The sequence below is a fragment of the Stegastes partitus genome, unplaced genomic scaffold (assembly GCF_000690725.1).
Source record: "Stegastes partitus isolate 25-593 unplaced genomic scaffold, Stegastes_partitus-1.0.2 Scaffold876, whole genome shotgun sequence".
Classification (NCBI taxonomy): domain Eukaryota; kingdom Metazoa; phylum Chordata; class Actinopteri; family Pomacentridae; genus Stegastes; species Stegastes partitus.
Window position 1 is genome coordinate 161,143 of NW_007578607.1, and position 20,303 is coordinate 181,445.

At 41.4% G+C, this 20,303-nt stretch overlaps 1 protein-coding gene across 1 annotated transcript in view; it reads left to right on the forward strand.

Moving 5' to 3' along the window:
* The window catches only part of arid5b (AT-rich interaction domain 5B), an 84,463-nt gene that overhangs the window by 25,692 nt on the left and 38,468 nt on the right, over positions 1-20,303 (forward strand). The window contains exon 4 of the mRNA XM_008293341.1: positions 14,414-14,644. Within this exon, the coding sequence (XP_008291563.1) occupies positions 14,414-14,644 (231 nt within the window). The remainder of the gene's footprint in view (positions 1-14,413; positions 14,645-20,303) is intronic.

Here is a 20,303-nt window from a genome sequence, read left to right on the forward strand (position 1 = left end):
GCGACTACCAGTGCGCATGTGTGCACGAGTGTGTGCTTGTTTTTGTATGCATAGCTGTGTGTCCTCAATCCTCGCGCCTCACACTTGAATAAATTGAGGCGAAAATTATATAAATGTTTCTCCTTCTCCCTCCACCACCGCCCCCACCCCCCCACTCCTCTTTTGTCACAGGCCACTGCCCCACCCTGCTGAAATGAATGAGGCACTTTAGTGCTTTACTATAATTAAGAACAGGAGCCAGCATGCATGGAGGGCTCCTGTTCCCCTCTGTTTCTGTGTATTAGTCTCTTTTTCTGTCTTACTCTGTACAGTTTCAGTGGAATATCTCCTCTGGGTGTTGATGCCCTTTTGTGGGGAACATGATTCTCTTAGAAGAATTAGGCGTGTGAATGTAAAACCCACACATCTCCTTTAAAGACACACTCGCTCCGCCCAGCTGATCCACTCCGGCATCCGTCACCCAGACGCGGTTGCTCATGTGTGCACTTGATTCACCTTTTTCGCAGCGGTGGAAGAAAATATTCACTTAGTTAGAAATTAGTAAAAAAAATATTCCATCACAAGCAAAAGTTTCTGCGCTGGAAAGAATAAACTAAAAGCACTGGCAAGATTTCTCCCACTGATATATTATTATATATGAGATCATGAGATTTTTAAGACTGAAGCAGCATGTTACTGTTGTAGCAGTAACAGTTTTATACACAGAGACAGCAAATAAATCTGAGGGGTTGTCGGATGATTAATGAGAGTGGGAGAGAGGAGGGAAAAAAAAAAAAAAAGTTCTGCTGCACAGATCTGTTTTCAGTTTGTGAGCTTTTTTTTTTTTTTCTTCAATCTTTGATTTTCAGTGAGATGTTGGATTATGTGAGCATTTAATGAAATAAAACCATGTGAGAAGTTTAGAGAGGAGGGAAAAGAAAAAAAAAAAGAAAAAAAAGCACAATTCGGTGAAGCCGTTAACAACCGGCTACACACTGCTTCTTGGAAAACGTCAGACGAAATTAAGGCTTGGAAACTGCTGGTTTAATCTTTAACAATGTGTTGTATTTTAAACGCTTGTTACATTATCCGTTCTGGAAAAATCTTCATCTTAAAAGGAAAGCTGTCACATAAATGGAGTAGAAAGTACAACATGTTACTCCTGAAATACTGTGGAGTTGCATAAAATGAAAAACAACCTCCAGTAAAGCAGAAAGTGCTTCTGCTTCAGATTGCACGTTGGCTTCTCAGAGCTGCACCACTTTGCAGCTATCAGTCGGCGAGCTCCATGTGTTCCAAACAGTCGTATGTATAACAGAATATGACACTAAGTACACTGACTTCTGCCGGCTGACAAAACCGCCTCCAGCTTGTTGTTGGTTTGAATTTCTACTGGAGTTGACTTGCACCTTGTTAAACTTTCTCAATAAACAAAACACCAGACTGCATGCTGGACAGCCACTCTCAGCGGGGCGTGTTAAAATTTAAACATGCTGGTGAAAATGTGAATATAACACGCTGTGTTTACAAGTGGACGGCAGAGAAGTGGCATATGCTGCTATTCCGAGTTCCTCCTTCGGTTTCATTGAGATTTACTGTAACCGTCGGGGCTTTAAATAATGTTGTTATTGTCACACGAAGCAGTGCTTTAAAGCAAATTGTGATTTAAAAGGTTAAAGAGGTGCGATTGTATCGGCCTTGGCCCATAATACGTATAAACGGGAAGATTATGCAGGACTTTTTATATGTAGCAGTTTTATGCAAATTAAGTTTTGCATGAAAATGGGCCTGTGTACATGGAAGTTGAAGGAGATTTCTTAGTTTGCACAGTGAACGTGTTGAATTTTATGTCTGCACTGAATAGAAATAGTGGGAGAAAACGTCTGCATATATCTGTATTTTAAATCTGCAAAATGTTGGTGTATGGAATATCTGTAAAAGTATGATATTGTGCGTCTGTAGTAAAGGTGTAATCAGGCAGTGTTTCATCTTTCTGGCCACTGAGCAACCTGAGAAAACATCAACTCGTGCATTATTTCTTCAGAAAGTCTGTATCGTGAACATGTTGGCAAACGGACGCGCTGCAGTTTTGGCCACCTGGAAAATATTCTTCCAGCGTTGTTTTGGTCTCCTGAGGAATTATCTGCTCCTTTAGCTGCTAAATACTCAAATATGTTCACTAACTAGTTGCTAATCATGTTTGTCTGCCTTTGGTTGAAGGTTTTAGTGCTCCCTGCTGCATAGCCACATAGAAATATGTGAGTCATTAAATCAAAACTATCCGCTCAAAGAAGCTAAAAGGGAATACGCAGCTGAAGCGTCTGGTGGTAATTCTCTGGGGGTTTGTCACTACGTTTGACCTCGTATTACACGTTGTAATTTGATCTGTTGTTAATATGATGTGTAAATATTGATCACTACAGCTGTGACATGTGGAGTTTTGTCTGGTGCAATGTGTAGCAGTGCACTTCACAGGCTTTATCATGATTATTTTTGATTTATGGGTGAGTGTGCACACGTTTTAGGGCTGAGCTGATGTGTTTCAGGGCCAATATCGATACAGATTAGTCAGTATCAAGGACCCTGGTAGCCTTTATATATTATATTTACAGTAAAAATGAACATCTGAGTTTCAAAAATTACATAGAACTTTGCTGAAATGCCTTTTTTTAAACTTTAACTTTTAAACATTCATCCTTCAGTGTTGATCATCTTTTTCTCGTGACTTGTAACCAATCAGATGGTGCTGTGGGTGGGATATTCCTCCAGACCATAAAGCAGCGACTACATCAGAGCCGAAGAAATGCATTTTTAATGAATTCACTTTATGGGGAATCGGTTAAAAGAAGCAGTCCAACCAGTAACTGGGAAAATGATGAATATCAGATCCAATAATCAGACAGGCCGATAATCTGTCGACTCCTATTTGTCATCGTATCCTGATAAAAGAAACAAACCCTTAATAATACTGTGATATTGATTTGAGCCATATTAGCCTGTTTAGATTGATAAGTCGAGGATCCGTCTGAGAGACAGAGTGCGCGTTGTGTACGTCGTGTGTGTTTGTGTTGGTGAGCGCAGCTTGCAGCTGATATAATGAGCAGGAGAGAGTCAGTGTGTGTGACTGATGTGATGCTGATGACGGACGGCCACTGAGTCATTTGTAAACACAGTATGCTATTCTATGCAGATTCATCAAATAAATGTGAAGTATTATTCCAATTTTACTCGCCTTCGCACAGACTAAAACCGAGCGTTGGTGTCTGTGTGATTTCTTTGCTTTGTTTTACACCAATATAGTGATTTATTGATGCCGCATCCACTGCGTGATTAATGCGATTTTGTTTACTGCACAGCCTCGGCTGCAATTAGCGAAATGTTCTAGCACATTTTGTTTTATCCAAGACAGTGTAGTCATTCACAGATTGGATAAACGATGACTCATGCAAATTCAATGGATTTATTTAATTGTTTTATGTAATTCTCTCTTTATGGGAAACACAAGGTTGCCTCTAGTGAACATGTGACGCCCCCCCCTCCACACACACACACACACACACACATACACACACACGCATCATTTCCATTTGGTGTCATTGACAGATGCTGTTCCCTCTTTATTTGGTCAGGTTTCAATAACATGAAACCAATAGCCAGATCGGGCGCCTGCTGCTGCTTATGTGGCCCCCTCTCAGTGTCGTGTCCCCTCATTGAAAAGTGAGAGAGAGAGACAGACAGAGAGAGGAGCTGCATGAATCAGAGATGTGTTATATATTATGAGAAGAGGCTAAATGGAAACAGGGCAACCTCAGAGATCAATACGGAGCCCGGTGAAGAGAGCCTGCAGCGTGGAGCGAGAATACTAAACAAGGAACTACTCCTGTCTCCTGACTTTCTTTCTCTTTATTTTTCACCCCAATGCATTACTTTATTTTCAAAGCTTCTTTTTTGTTTTTTTTTGACTTGTTTTGGTGTTACCATTGGAGTGTATAAACCCCCCCCCCCCATCAAATATGAAAGTGACATTATTGGCTCTGGGTTACATGCCTTGCCTTTTCTCGCCAACCCCACAAAAGCAGCAGGGGGATCCAGTAAATTCCTTGGCCGAGCAGATAATGTGGAAATGTTGACAACAGCAAATTTGAGCCGAGTGAGTGATTTAAGGACTACAGCGGGTGACAGAGAGCATGAGAGTAATGGTTTTCAGCTTTTCCCTGCTCGTCTGTGACAAGAGAAATGAGCGCACTTGCCTGAAAGATCTTGTCAGAGCTTGTGGGCAGTTTGAATATTTTTAAGCTTGGTTGAATGTAAATGACACAGTTTACATGAGTCACATTTGGTTTTTAATTAGCCAGCGCGGATCTGCTTTAAACCGTCAGCGGCCCTCATATTACAAACCAGTTTTATTCCCCAACTTTCAAAGCGGCTACAGAAATTCTGCTTTAAAAAAAAAAAAAAAAGAGGATCTCAAAGATGCAGCAGCAGATCACCCTTTTTATTTTTCCAGTTTTGAAATTCAATGATATCTGTGATGTTTCATCTAACATTGCAATAGCTATTCATCCGGCAGAGCAGCTGCTTCAACCTCAGCTAATGAGTTTCATGTCGTATGCAGCATTTCTGAGATTTGATTATGATGAGTAATTTATCATGCTTGTTACCAAAAAGAAACAGAAATTCTTCCTTTGGTGTAATTACGCAAAATATTCCTCAATTCTTTCTGCTATAATATAGTGTCAGAGCTTGTTCTCGTCACACTTATTTTCCGTCGCTGTTTCCCCTCACACCGTATACGCCGCGGCCTTCTCTTTATTTACTAAATGTGCTTCATCAAACGACGAGTTGGCTCGCAGGAATATTTCCCCCCACAAATATCAGTTCCATCCCGTGTTGTTAGATGTAATTTTGTCATATTTATGAGCCAGAGTTGTGCACGTGTCTTACAGCACATTGCTTTTTACTATGTTGGAGTGAATTGACATCATTATTTTTAGTGTACAGTGTCTCATGACAGCTACTGCTGCTAATGACTTTACCAGTCTGCTGTGGACTGCAGCAGTGTTGCTTGCAGTGTGATCCAGGAGTGTAATGTTTCCCCCATTTAATGTGTCTTTAAAGGACTTTGCAGCTCGTGTTGCATGTTTTAGCACATTAACGATGACTCCACTGTGCCGGGCTTGACATTTTCCTAAACATGCAACACAAACAAGTTTTAGATGTATTCTGCTATTTCATTCTTTGCTGCAAGCATTTCTTTCTCCAGCTCTTTTCTATGAATAAATGCAAAAATACAAAGATTTTCAATTGAAGAAATCCAAGATATGTGATTGTGAGAAAAGCTGAGAGCATGTTTTTGTTACGAACGGAAGTTTTGCTCAAACAGCTAACCGTCAGATTGCTGATGCTTCATTTTCTGTCAGTGGACTAGTTTGTTAATAGGCTAATTGTTTCGGCGCTAGTTTCATTTCATGTCAGCGCAGAAAGAAAATCTACTTATACGGACTCAAAAACCCGATGTCATTGATATGCAGTTGTGAGTGATTTGTACGTTTTAAAATGCAATAATGTGTTCAAGGGAAATTCAATGTGCAAGATGTCTCAGAAATAAGATTCATTTGCCAAAAGCATGTCATTGATGAGTAATTCTGAGAGGAAATCAGATTTTGGAAGACAGACAGGAGGCAGACGCAGATGTTGCAAAAGGGACGATGTGATTTTCATCATGTTTCGCATGAAAAAGTCGCTGTTTGGCAGATGACTGTAAAATGTCCTCGTTTCCTTAAATGCACCATCAAAGCAGACGTTTCGTTTGTTCTTTGTGATGGATTTCCAAATGTATTATTAGCGACTTTAAAGTCTCTGCAAGTTGATTTTCATATTGTTGTGAATAAAGAACAATGGCTGCCTGGAAGCCATTAAATCGGCACAATCACATGGAGCGGAATGGTCCTTTAAAATAGACATCCTGCTGCTGGACGGTTGTTTTATTCAGTTCAAAAGTAGAAAAACTGAAGCTCTGCAGTCTAACTACTCGTTTTGCTCATTTGTGCATCATTTGTCTTGTTATTATGACTCATGGCACCAGTAGCACACTGTATAAACACACTTTACAGTTTCTTAAAGGTCCAATTCAGCGGAAATCCATTTTTATTTGGTTTTGTGGTTGTGGAGGTGCCATGTAACACCTAACTAACCAATCGTCTTCCAGCTCCAAACGGTGAAGACGCCGTGTACTTCCTGAATTGGTTTCCAGAGCACAACAGCCCAAAAACCAGAAGTTATACAGTAAAATTAACCATCTTTGCAGTATTTAGAGCTGAAAAATTAAAAGTCTCACTGTGCAAACATGTCAGACTTTGATTAATTTGCTGAAAAGGTGCACAATAGGGCAATTGTTTTCCATGAAACAGTGAAACAGATTAAGAAGCATTCACTAATGTCATGCCTCCTGATTGATGTCATTTTTGTGGGTATTCCAGGCCACAAATGAGTTTTGCAGACTAACCGTTTTTGTATAATTATCCCTCCCCCCCAAAAAAAGTTTAATAATTTCTGGACTCTAGCTGTACTTTGCGTAATGACTGTGTCTGAACATGTAAAAATTTGATTCCAGTTTGCATTTTGATTTGCGTATAACAAAAGTGGCTCAGTCATGCGTCTTTAATCTGGGGAATGTTTAGTGAGATCAGCCCCATCTTGTCATCCTGAGACACAGTGAAACTCACCCATGCCTTTGTCATATCCTGGTTACATTAGTGTAATGCACTTTTTACTTGAGTTTACTCAGTCATCCCTGAAGTGTCTACAGCTCGAGCAAAGTTCTGCTGCCGGTCTGCTAATAAGACTACAGATGTATGCTAATATCGCTGCTTGTTTTGCACCGGTACGTTTTAGGATTGATTTTTAGATCACTTTAATCAGTCAATTTGATGTGTAGGCCTCGCGCAGAACAGCTCAGGTCTGTGGTGTTTTGTTGTAGGTGTTGGTGCTGATACTATTCTAAGTAGAAGCAATAACAGCCAAAACAAAACTGGTCCAAGTCTGACTAAGCTCCAGAACATTTCTGTTAATGGCTCCCACACTGATGCCAGTTTACTGTACACTTACAATTGCTGAGTCCTTAAGTGCTATTAAATCACAATATTTATGCACAGATTGTTCGACTTCCTAAACTTTGATCATTTTCTGTACGCGGAGTAATGTGCAAATGTTACAGGAGGTTTAGATTGTTGTCCATCATGCAGGAGAAGACTTGATGGATTCCAAATGTTTTCTGCAGCATGACGGCAACCAAAAAAACACAATGTACAGCTGGAGCCTGAAAGAAATAACTTTAGTGACAACAGCTTAGCATCATGGAGTACATCTGGGATTACATGACGGGACGCTGAGTCTTGAGCTCTTGGTCGTGTTCCTCGAGCCTTTCCAGAGCAGTTTTTTCCATTGTGTTGGAGTATATTATCCTGCTGGGAGAGCGCAGTAGCCATGGGGGGTGTTGTGATCTGTATGTTTAGGGGGTTGGGACGAGTCAGAGTAACATCCGCATGAATGAACCCAAGCGTTCAGGGCAGAACATTGCATCGTAATGAGATGATCAATACTGAGCTGTAAGTGGTTTTAATGTTGTGTACACAGATTGGTTTGGGAATGTTACGACAGTGCAAGTGCACAGTACAAATAAAGGCACAGCTGCTGTCGTTTATCTGTATTCTGGTTCATTTTATCAGATGAAGTAGCATCAAGAAAGTTTGTCTCCTAAATGGCGATGTCTTTTGTGTGTGTCGTCTCTCTAACAGCACACAAAACACTAGTTCTAGTGTGTGAGTGTCGTGTAAGGGATGAATTAAGTGCACAAATTCCAAATGATTTCTGTATTTTTTTTGCTGTATATACATCCAGAAGCAGAAGAAACAAGACCTGGCGCGTAAAAGCTACCACAGAGTGAGGGAAGCAGCTGGAATCAAACGTTAGCAGCAGGCCTGCGGAGAACTGAGGATGTAGGGTTTTTGTCGGATTGCACAGCGCGCTTGTGAGGATTGTCGGGTGGAAAAGGGAGCCCAGAAAGGTTGCTTTAAATTAAGCAGTAGAGTCACTTGCGCCGATTACCGGCAACCGCAGATTGGAAACAGTCAAAAAATTCAAGCGGGACAAGCCAAAATATTCAGACTTTTAATCTATCTCGCAATGAGTCAAGCTGCAGAAACACTGGATCCTGCGATTCCTGTAATGCAACTCGATAGTGTCTTTCATTAGAGCCCTCTTGGCTCGTAAACCGCCATGTCTTTTGTACTCCCAGCTTTTCTAACATGCGTTTTCTGTTATAAATTTGAACAGTGTAAGCTGAGATACCCCCGGTGACATCACAATGATATCACCGGGGTTATTTTTTGCAGACTTTAGAATAGCTCCTCTGTGCAGCTATTTAGTTGTGTGAAATAAGTCGAGAGCCTCTTTAACCGTAACGTACAGAGAGTCACAGGTTTAGAACTTAACATAGTATTTAACTGTTAGTATTCCATAGGCTGTAAAGTATTGGAATTTACTGAGTGCTGCACTAGCTGAGCGGTTATAACATCAGCTGTCCCGCGGAGCAGTTATGACCCTGACACTATTGTAGTTTATGAGGTCAGGAGCTTTACAGCGTGTTCTGAAAATAATCTGCCGCACCGCAGCTGTTTGATCAACACGCCATGCCGCCATTAGGTGCAGACAGACAGACAGACGGACAGACAGAAAGAGAAAATAGAAAAGAGGTCCTGAGAGGGAGAAACAAATTGCATAATGTTCTCACAATGTCTTCCAGCTCTCCAGTGATGCAGCCACAGCCCCGGCTAATTAGAAGGCTTACATTAAGATAAGGACGTCCTTTATTTTGAAAGGTCGGCCTGCGAGAACAAAAGGAATTTTTAAAAGTGTACATAGACTCGATGTACATTACACGCGCCGGCACACACGTGCGCGCTGACATGCATACTTTACAACGCCTTTGTACAGTTACTAATGCCCTGCGGCTCTCCCTCCAAATTGAATCTAATCAAGTGAAATGCTGTGAGGGTCCTCGGGAGAAAGAGCAGGTCTGACGGTGACCGCTTACAATAAAATCCCTGACATTTGGAAACAAAGCCCGCTCTACCTCTGAGCTGTAATTGCACGCGACAAATGCCGCAATCCTGCATAAATGTGTCTGCGTGTGTGTGTGTGTGTGTGTGTGTGTGTGTGTGTGTGTGTGTGTGCTATGCATGCAGGAATCTGGCGTGTTTGTGCATCTGTGGGCTTTGTGGCACCTCCGTGGCACACGCCGTCTGCATGCGTGTGCGTGTTTGTGTGCTAGTTTTAATAATTTCTTTTGAAGTGGTCGTCATATTGGAGTACAGTGGAACTAATTACGCTAATTGTGGGGAATGCAGCTGCTGTAAATATGTTATGAATGGAGTCCTTCCTGTCCTGTTTCTGCTGCACATTTCAGCGTTTTTTTTTTTTCACGAGCCTCCAGCTTCATAAAACAAACGGCAAAAAAGGGGAGGAATGCATTTTTAAAATCTGTTTAAACTGTCTGTCTTTAGGAAGGCTTGCTAGTTAGCCACCCTTGAAATATTAACTTACCAGCAGAAATTCCCATGAATGTCATGTCCAAGGGCTTTGTAAAAGCAGACAGGAGGGTGAATAATTCATACAAAACCCGTGTTTCAAACTGCCTGACTCTGCTTCATCAACTGTTGAACTGTGTAGTTGGCTTTGTAAGCTAGAGAAATATTAGCGCTTTCCTTCAAGCTGCGGCGCATCGGAGCGAGTGAGTCAACAAAATGTGACATTGAGTGGAACTTTAAGAAACAATGCACATGCATAATTTGTCTGCATATTATTATTGGCCCATTTCAAGCCATTATGCAGCGTTGTCCTTTGCGTTACCTCCGCTGAGGTCATGTGTTGTTTTATTATCATATCATCACCATAGTGCACGATTATGATCACATTCTAAGCAAACACTCGTGGGAGCGTTTGACCGGAGACATTACATTTTTATCCTACAGAATTTTATCGTATAAAATTGCGTAATATTCATTCATCATCTGATCATAGAGCTGAAACTATTAGTCTTTGTAATTGTTAGTATAGCCATTTTTATAATCACTTACCCATTTTAAGGTCATTTTAAGTGAACATTCAGGGATTTCAGTGTCTGATTTATTATATTTCACTATATTTGCTGTTTTTTTTAAAGTCTCTTGTGATGTTAAGCTCATGTATTTTGACTGTTTTCCAGAAAAAAAAGGATTTTCTTACATTTCACAGACCAAATAATCAATCTGTTAACTAAAAAGATGATAGATTTATAAAAAAACAAGCTAATATAAGAATATCTAGTTGTGTATGATGTTGTCTCTAACTCAGTGTCCCTACGTCTTCATTTATTCACATGATTTCCATTCAGTGTTTTGTTGGTTAAGATGTTTTCTACCAATATAATTTATTGGCAGATAAAAGGAACCAGATTTAGTCGAGCACAGAGCCAGGCCTGAAGGATTTGGGAAGATATCAGACGGATATTGCCATTTGATTTTTTACATATAATTTTTTTTTTTTTTAAAGTCAAGCTTCGGTTCAATTCTCACTGTGTAATAGATTTAAATCATGTGACGGGGCATTACCACATGAGATGCTATCAAAAGCGTGACTGTCATGCAAGGACGACGGCATGAATTTGTAAAAAGCACCGGCACATTTTACACCCGGGGTCAGTTGCGCTGCATAAAATATCTCCTAAATTACAGGCTTTTTAGCATTTGGATTTCAAATCGATTACTTGTTCAGCGCTCCGCAAGCTCCTGCAAAGTAATCCGAGGGGAAACATCGAGTCCTATGTTGTCTTTAAAACAGGGAAATGTGTCTGCTACACCTTCAGGTTGGCTCGTTCCCAATCATTCCTCCCTATAGTGTCTTACATAACCATCGCCTGCTGCTTAAATAACAATAACTGAGCATGTAATTAGTTACAGATTATTATATTTCTGGTATGTGGGTGGCAGGAGATGCATTGTATTATAATTAAGCATAGAAGTGTCATTTTAATCACCACCAGTAACCTGAAGCCTCAACAGCTACCTTCCTGTTTAGTTGCATAACATCAGCATTTAGTACACGACTGAGGCGAGTTTTATTCAGGGGGAAAGGTCAGGAGCATATACTGCTAATAAAATTCAAAAACCATCCCAGAGCACTTCGCGTCAAGTCCTGTGTGCAAATCCGGTCGGTTTAAGCGACTTTAATTTCCTTCAGTGACACTAAAGTCTGTATTTGTGACTTTTTCTTACTTTTTTTACATTTTATTTTCTCCTATAATAATAATAATATACTTTCAGTTGTAACTGTGCACCAGTAACTTTATGGTGTTTTTATTAGCCGGAGATGGCAGACTGTCAGTCGCACCGCCAGTCTGGCCCAGACTGAAATATCTAAACAACTGTCAGATGGACTGCCATGAAATTTCATGCGCACGTTCGTGTCCCCCTCAGGATGAACTGTGAACACTTTGGGGATCCCTCGGCATTCATCGAGCAGCATCAGCAGAGGTTGTACTTGGGCTCATGATCGAATACCTGCAAAGAAACACTCCCATCAGCCTCAGCTGTTCTACGTATTAATTGAGAGGAAATTTTAGCGAGTTAGCATGCATTCACCAGTCTAAGTAGGTTTTTATTTTGGGACTTTTGTTCACACATAAGTTAGAAATTAGACCTTTTGACAAACTCCTCCCACGTTGAAGCATTTCAGAAATTCTCTTTGCAAAGTCGGTATGTCGTCGATAGACTGAAAGATGGTGGTAGCGACTGGTTTGTAAATTCTGTTTGCAGACTTGAGTTTGGCATCCAAGTAAAAACAATGACGCGCTGGATCTTACTGAAACCCAAAGACGCTAATCTCAGCGACATGGTAGCCTCGCCCTGAAACATACTCTGCTTTATCGTCACTTTAATCTAAACAGGACCATGATTCACAAACTGATAATGCTGCGTTCAAAACGAACAGTTGACTCATCGGTGTAACGTTTACTGAAATCAGAGGAGATGTTCTCATAGACTTCCATACATGTGAACTTGTTTTTGTAACCAGAGGAGCCGCCCCCTGCTGAAAAAAATGGGGATGTAAAGCATCTCCTTTTTTCTATGAAGCGCTATTGTCTAATGTTGGACATTTTCACACGTCATTCTTCCACGATATCGAGAAACAAAGGCGATATAATCAGTCTACACATGATTCACCTCTTCCTCGCCACCTTTGGCAGACTTCCAGAACCAGTAATAACTTTGTTTAGGCTTCCGATCGTCGTGTTGCTTCATCTCGATCTTTAACAGTCCTTCAGTTATGTTTTTGCATTTTTCAGGTGGCTGGAGAACAAAGGATAGAAATTTCCCCACTTGTGAACGCTCCCTGTGTTCTCGTGGATCGACCTTTAGTTTCGTTTTTGCCGCGGCGCTGGTGTAACATTAACCGTCGGATTGTCTATCAGCATATCTTCCTGGTTTTTATGGCGTTTTATTGTGTCAGTTCAGACGCTGCATCCTTTCTCTGAGGTTCTGCAAATAACGGAAGAGATTTCTTTGCCAGTTAGTTGTCACAGGTGATAATGCAGTATTCAAACACTAACCCACATCAGAAACAACACACACACACACACACACACACACACACACACGCAATGTGGTGGTGAAATAATAGTGAGGTAGAGAAAGATTAAAGCAAGATAGGGAACTGTGTTGTGCAATCACAGTTGGCTTTAACGCGTGTTTCCTCAAGTATTGTTCTATATGTGATTCTTATATTTAGATGTCTATCCCACTTATCCAGTCAGCAAAAGACCAAACACACACATGCTTGCAAACACACACCTGCCTTGTTTAAATTGCTCTGAGGTTTCCCTACTTTGAACTTGCTTGTTAAAAAAAAAAAAAGGAAAAAAAGAGGGTCAATCAAAATAGCAAGCATCGAGAGTTGTTTTGACATTCCTCCCGTCACCCTGAGAGACACGCATGTCATGCATTTCAAACATGCGCCCCGACTACTCCATATATTTGTACAGGAGATGTGAAAATGCGTCCTGTCAGTTTGGCTGAAATGCAGTTTTACTACCAAGGAAAGGATGTGAAACTTTCATGAACACTATTTAAAGTCACAATGAAACGGCAGCCCCCTTTTCTTGCTTCCTTAATGTGATGCATTTCCTGATAGGTTGTAAAAAGACATCAGTCAGCGGGAGGGAGGGGGGTTGAGGAATGTATGTGAGAAACGGAAGTCAGCGGCTTGCTTTTTACTGGTCAAAAGAGCAAAAACAGAGCTTTCTTGGGGACATTTTGAAATCATTTCTCTCTTTTTTTTTTTTTTTTGTTTGAGCTCCAAGCAGTTTCTGGGCATTTTAGTGCTCCTGTCACATCCGTCCTGCATCTCTGTGGAAGCAGCACAGCCACGGCCAGAGCCAGACAGAACTCAAACATTTCCATGAATCTTCAAAAAAGAAGTAGAAGTTGAATTTTCTTTTCACAAACATCGAAAAAAAGAAAATGGAATTATTCGCCCCAGGTGCGACAATCGCTGCACAATACGAGGACTGTACATACCATAGATGTTTTACTACTTAACCCATACCTGTCTGCTGTCTGGTCTGTGTGAACACTTCCTGCAGTTCAGCCGAAACTGAGTCAGATGTCTCATTTACCACAGGAACACAGAATTTTTAGTTTTTTACAGAATCTGCTTTGACCAAATGCTTTGTTTTGGAGGGTTTTAACAACAACAAGACTCAAAATAAAGTGATTTTAATGAAATAATAACATTTTAAGCTCAGTATTGGTTCATTTTCCCAAAAGTCACACATCAAAAAGTTAATAATCTGCCGGTTAAACTTAAAAATTGTATAATTTTGGCATTTTTTAAGACAAAACCATTCCCCGCTGTTAGCTTTTGGTGTTTATCAGGTTAAAGCATTACATATGTGTAAAGTTTTTGTGTTGTTGGATGTTTTTTTGTAAACGTATTTATTCACCTCGTTAGATCTATCATGAATCTGCCCATGCCTGTAAATTTCAGCGGGACAAACTAAGTCGAAGAACTCAAGTTTTATAGTCAGCCTTAGGCAACAGGGAGTGAAAGGATCACATTCACAGCGCACTGGCAGCACATGTGCCAGAATACAACAGTAGCCAAATAATGATCTGTGTGAGAGAATAAAGTAATAAAACCAAGAGAGAAATGGAAGAGTGAATGTGTCCTGTAAAAACTAAGTGCTGCCATTCTCCACAAGCCTTACAGGAGCACTTGAAAAACAAAACGTTTCCCTTTTCTCCCTACAAAGCTTTCCCTGTTCAATGTCAAATTAAACTGTGCCTTATCTCTGTGGACCTTCTAACTGTGCGCCTTGTGTATCTTGTGTGTTTTCCAGGCCAGGAGGAGGACGGGCGGAAGGTTTTAGTCCTCAGTTACCCCCAGTATTGCCGCTACCGCTCCGTTTTGGCGCGGCTCAGAGAGCAGCCGTCCTCCCTGCTCATCGACCACACGGTGCTGGCGCTGGGCGGCATCGCGGCGCTGGGCGGGGGCACGAGGATCCTGTACTGCCGCGACACCTTCGACAACCCCGCCCTGCTGCAGAACGAGAGCATCTGTGACGAGTTTGGTGAGTGTGGCGGCTGGAAAATGCGATGGCAGCCTTCGGATAGGTCCATCACGGCGGCTCGTCTGAAACGCCGGCCGCTGCTACAGTAGCAGTTGGCGGGACGTCGGCCCGCGAAGCTCCGAACTGCTCCGTCTGAACACATGCGTGCTCTTAAAACTCATTCTCGCAGCACGGTTCATCTCAAACTTCCAATTATGTCATTTTGGTTAGCCAGACCATTTGTTAAAGTCTGCTTTTAGTGGAAAAATAACATTTGGAGCCCAGTATTTGGTTCCATTGTGTGAAAAATCCAGAAAACGAATGTGATTCCATTTAGAGTTTTAATTTGTGGAAGTTCAGCCCGTGAAAGGGCAAAGAAAACAGGGCTTCCGTATCGTCTGGTGTCCAAAATCAGAAACAGTTTCTTTGAGAAAAGTTAGAATAATAGTCAGTTTACGAGCCGAGGAAGAAGTGGCTTGTTTATGGCTTTCTGACGTTGCATTTTTCATACAATGCAGTGGCTTTTTGAAGGGAAGTGCGCTGAGTTCACACATCAAAGTGATATCGCTGGAGTCGCTTGTTCACTGGGGTTGAAGACGACAAGTTTGGAAATGTCAAAAACACGTCTGGGAGGTAGTGGAGCTGGAAAGAAAGTGAGCTTAGCGGACCTCTGTAGTCGCCTCTCATCTCTGCATGGGGCCGGCTGCTCCAGGCCACATTAGCTGCTTTTAGCATAACAGACCCGGATCTCGGAGTTGTTAGCGGGCGAGTTGCATTGTGGGTAATGTAGGCGCCAGGATTTGACACGGAGGGATGTAAGTGGAATCAAATAAAGGCAATAGAGCTGATTCTGTTGAGTCTGATTGTGTTGTATAAATATAAATCAGTGAAAAGTGCAGCAATTTATGCTTTTAGTAGTAAATAACAAAAATTCTGAATATTTTTATCACAGTGGTGAGTTGGCTTGACTTTAATTGGAATACATGTTACAATAATAATAATAATAAACGACTGATATTTGTTGTTTGTTACTTGTTTGGAGGATGAGCTGTGATTTGTATTCGAGTGCAGCTCATTAGTTTGTGCGCCGGGATCTCAGGTCAGACATCACTTCCTTGTTTACGTCTTCCATTTGTCCTTGTCTCGCGAATTAAAGCCGTCTAATCTGGAGATACTTTTAATTATTATTTCCATTTTAGTTTAGTTAATTAGGACTAAAAGTGGAACCCGCTCCGGTTCACCCTCTTTTGCTTCCAGTGCGTTCCTGTTTAGTCTCGGCTTGTTTGTCTTTTCCTTTATGAACACGTGTGACTGCTGTTCAAACATCCTCATCAGTCACACCTATGAAAAGCATTTTGTGGTTCCGGTGTGCTGTGCTGCTGCTGTGTTGTGTTTTTTTTTTTGAAGTGCTGGAACATGTCTATTTGCCATTCAACTGTGCTTTCCCTGCCGCTCATGAATCCACACATTTTATTAACCCCGAGCTGGTCTAAAACAAAGGAATAATGTGATTCATCTCTCTTTATATTTCCTCCGCTTGGTAGCTCAGCAGGCTCTTGTGCGGCGTCAATTTGACATTCACAGTAACGGCTCCTCTGGTCAGAAGTCATTGTTTTTCTTTTCCTGTAAATTTGCCAGTAGGTAATTGCATTTTAAGAGAGCAGCAGAGGTGAGACCAGAAGGGAAAACGGTTTTAGGCATAGGAAAATAAGTTATGAATAGTAACGCTAACATCCTGTGGCTGCTGTTGCTCATTCACTTGGCTCAATAATGCCATTCCTCTGTGAGCCACATTTAAGCTAAAGGTTTATTTTCATAGCCTAAGAGAATTCTCCCTTTTTTTTTTTTTTTTTTTGACGAAGGCACCCGGATTTCTAATGTTATTCACATGAAGGTTTCCTCGGTTCCAAGCAGACTTTTATTTCTGCTCGAATTGCTGCTCGGAGACTTGATTGTGATTTGTTTCAAAACAGCCAAGCTAAGTAATTTCCATCACTTCTGCAGGTGAACCAAAGGCCTCAAGGGCGTCTTATTTATAGGCACAAACACACACACGAATGTTCTCACATATGCACTTCGAAACGTACGCAGCTGCCGAGCGAGGTTCTGCCGCTATTTACAGGCTCCATATGAAAGAGCAGCTATAAACGCCATATTAAATCCACCTTTATTAGGATAAATACCAGCACTGTGGACACGTAAGAAGCAAAACTGCGCAGCTGTGAAATATTAAAAAGTTAAAAGTTGATCTGGGGAACAATTTTAGGACTTTCTTCTATGCTTCCCTCAATGCTAATTCTGACCTTTTCGATTCAGCCAAAGCTGCCGTGGCAGCTGTAAAAGCTGTCCGTCTTGTCTGGGCTAATTCATGAAAGTGTGTCAAGTTACCTCAGGGGGTAGAAAAGACTAGAGGACTCAGGCAAAGAGAAAAAAAAACAAAAAAACAACACACACACACACAAAAAAAGCCCGTGGTATTGCAGAGTTTTAGCAGGGCTTGTTCTTACAGTATTTTATGGAGCCATCAGATTAAAAAAGTGGTCGGAAAATCCAGTTTGTTCTCGGAAGTCTGGTAATGGATTCAACGCAGCTCTACAGTAGGTGCATGTACAACATAATCACGTAGAGATTTATTATTTAACCCTCTGAACTCCAAGCAGGTTCTGGGCTTTTTTCTCTTTTTCTCTTTTTTTTGTTGCTCCCGTCACATTTTATTCACTGAGGGCTCATTTTTCAGTGCAATTTAAAGTCCTTTATGGAAATGGCACGACCACCAGGATGCAAATAGAAATGTCCTCTGTGCACTTAATAAGGCAACAAATCATAAAAAAGGAGAAACAAAAGTAGAATTTAGTTGATTATTTATTTAACAAAAACTGGAAAACCAGGACTCAACATACACAACAGGTGTTACCAACCCTGGAAAAAGGTGGTTCCACAACAATTTGCTTTCATACTTGCCCCCTGTGTGCTAAACACAGCCTGCAGTTCAGCCAAGAAGTCCCCTCAAGTGTTGTTGTGTCACTAATAGCTTCACTAGTGCAGAATTTTTAGGTTTTGACAGAACCTGGTTTGAAAAAAAAGGTTCATTTTTGCCAAATTATTAAAACGAGACCCGTAGAATGAGGTGATTTTGATTAAATATCATGATTTCCAGCTCAGGTTTGGTGGTTTTTCGATGGAGCGGCACATCGCAGCAGTTCAAGGATCAGCAGAAAGTTGAAAATCCATCCTTTATTTCTGTTTTTACGGTTTCTGGCTCTGGTAACTGCTGTAATTTTGGGGATTTTTAAAAAAAGATAACATGCTTTTCAAGCCCTGCTGGCAGGTTTTGGGGTTCAGAGGGTTAATAGGTAGCATGGCTTTTATTTGAGAATGTCCTACTCTCATTTATCTGTATTTTAGGAGAAGACTAGCAGAATCCGAAGCCGACTGGTCTTGTCTATATACCAACTTTGATTACTTCAGTCTTTGCTCTGACTTTACTCGGCGATATAAAGTTCCCGGTATAATAATGGCAGTCGCCGGCGACTGCACTTGATCTGACTTGATCTATATTCATGTCTTTCCATCCGCCAGTGTCCCTGCTTTGAAACCAGCTTGAGCAAAACTGCGGTTGCGTCAGCTAGCAGATCTTTAGCCCTGTGATCCATATTCATGTTGAGCATCGCCTGTCACCCCTGCAGCTGCTTTCCTCACGGGGAATGACACAGTTTTTGTTTATAATTATCATGCATTCTCTGCCAACGTGGATTGATTATACCCATGCTACTTTGTGTCCCCAATTTAATTTCTTGCCAGGAGGAATGTAATATCACCGCTGCACCATCGTACGGCGGGAGATGGAAGTTGCGCGGTAGGCCTCGTTGCCTGACACGCTGACGGGAAAACAATCTCTTATATAAACCTAAGAATAACGAAGGTGTGACATACTGTACTGTGATAATATTGGCGTTGCCGAGGCTGCTGTGAGAAGGAACAGTCTGAGCGGGCCAGACGCTGAACGACAAACGACAAGGTTCAGCTTTTTGTTGTTAGCTGTCGCGGTTCTGTTTAGTGTTACTTACGTTAATTTGGCAGGGACGCTGTACGCGCAACAGCATAAACATTTGTGAGCTCGACCCCGGAGGCGCTGTGTGTGATATATTTAAACAAGATGGCCGTCTGTCAAGGAAAATATTATGGTCAACATTTTTTTCCCATTTTCTCCGATTCTGAAGTTCTGCTCCCAAACTGCTGACCTTCCTCTCCCCCCTCTCCCATCCTCCGCCCCCTCTTCAGAAACCCAACACCCCATGTGTGCACATTGCTTAAATCAACAGTATTTTGAAAGTTAGTGAGGCAATCATGTTTGAGGCAAAGCAGTTGAGAAGAGCTACCCTCCTCCTCCTCCTCCTCCTCCTCCTCCTCCTCTCGCTCTTTTCTCATTTGTCCTATATTCCCCAGGTCTCTTTCCTTGGCACAGAAACTGTATATTTCATGCTTAGCTCAGTGTGTTTTGTTTGAAATATCTCTCACTCAGTGCCGGTTTGATTTTTATTAAAAAGAAACATTTTCAGCGCAATCCTTTGGAATCCTTTTTTGTAATCCTCCAGGGTGGGAGGAGTATAAAAAAAAACACACACACACAAAAAAAAAAAAAACAATTTATTGCTTCAATATATTAACATTGTCCAGATGCACTGATCATAAACAGTCTATTTTTGTACGGCGGTGCGTGCTTGCTGGCTTTTTGTACATCTGCGGCTGAATTTGCTTTGTGTGTATTTATGAGGGTGTTTCTGAGTTAGTGGCATCTGTTGGACAGCGAAGATTCCTTCTGCGTGAAACTGAAATACGCCGCAGAGGAGGAGGAGGAGGAGGAGGAAGGAGAAAAATCTAAAAGCGACAAAACACGCGAAGAATCCTAAACCTGTACGTCGAGATAATATCTTTGGAAAACATTCAGTCCTGCTGGCCTGATTGGGTTGGGTCACGTACGGCATGATGTCATTGTTTCCACAACTTGAACCACTTTCTCGCCGCTCTTTAAACATGAAATCTGATTAGATGAAATATGCATATGCCAATACCGTCCCACGACACCGCCGTCTGTTAATGTAATAGGCAAATTGCTTGCTAAGCTCATGTTTTCCCATCTCCTCTGCAGATTTGTGTTAACCACCGGCCCATGAATTTTTCATTGTCCATATGTCATGGTATACAGAGGCCATAGAGGAGGATTTCAGGGGGGAGCAGAGTGCATGCTTTGGCTCTATGGTGAGATTTCATAATCAGGACATGAACTGTATATAAAAATGAAGCGAACATCTGGTGGAAGGCCATTTACACGTTGTCATATCCTTGTTTCAAGTAATATTTTATTATTGAACCCTCTGAACTGTAAAAGCTGCCAAAACGATCCCATTTATCAGAGCAAGAAACCGTAGAAGCGGAGATTTTCAACTCTCCGATGGTCTCCGACTTAATCATGTGTGACTTTTGAGTTCATTGTGAAAATTAACCACATGCAAGCCCCAAATTGTGATATTTTATCAACATATTCTACACGGCACGTTGAAAAGTTGGCCGCTCCAAAAAGATTCTGTAGAAAATATAATAAAATGATAATAAAAAACTCCCCGACAGACTCAGCTGCAGCCAACAGACACAAATTGAGATCCTTCTTTTTAAAATATGC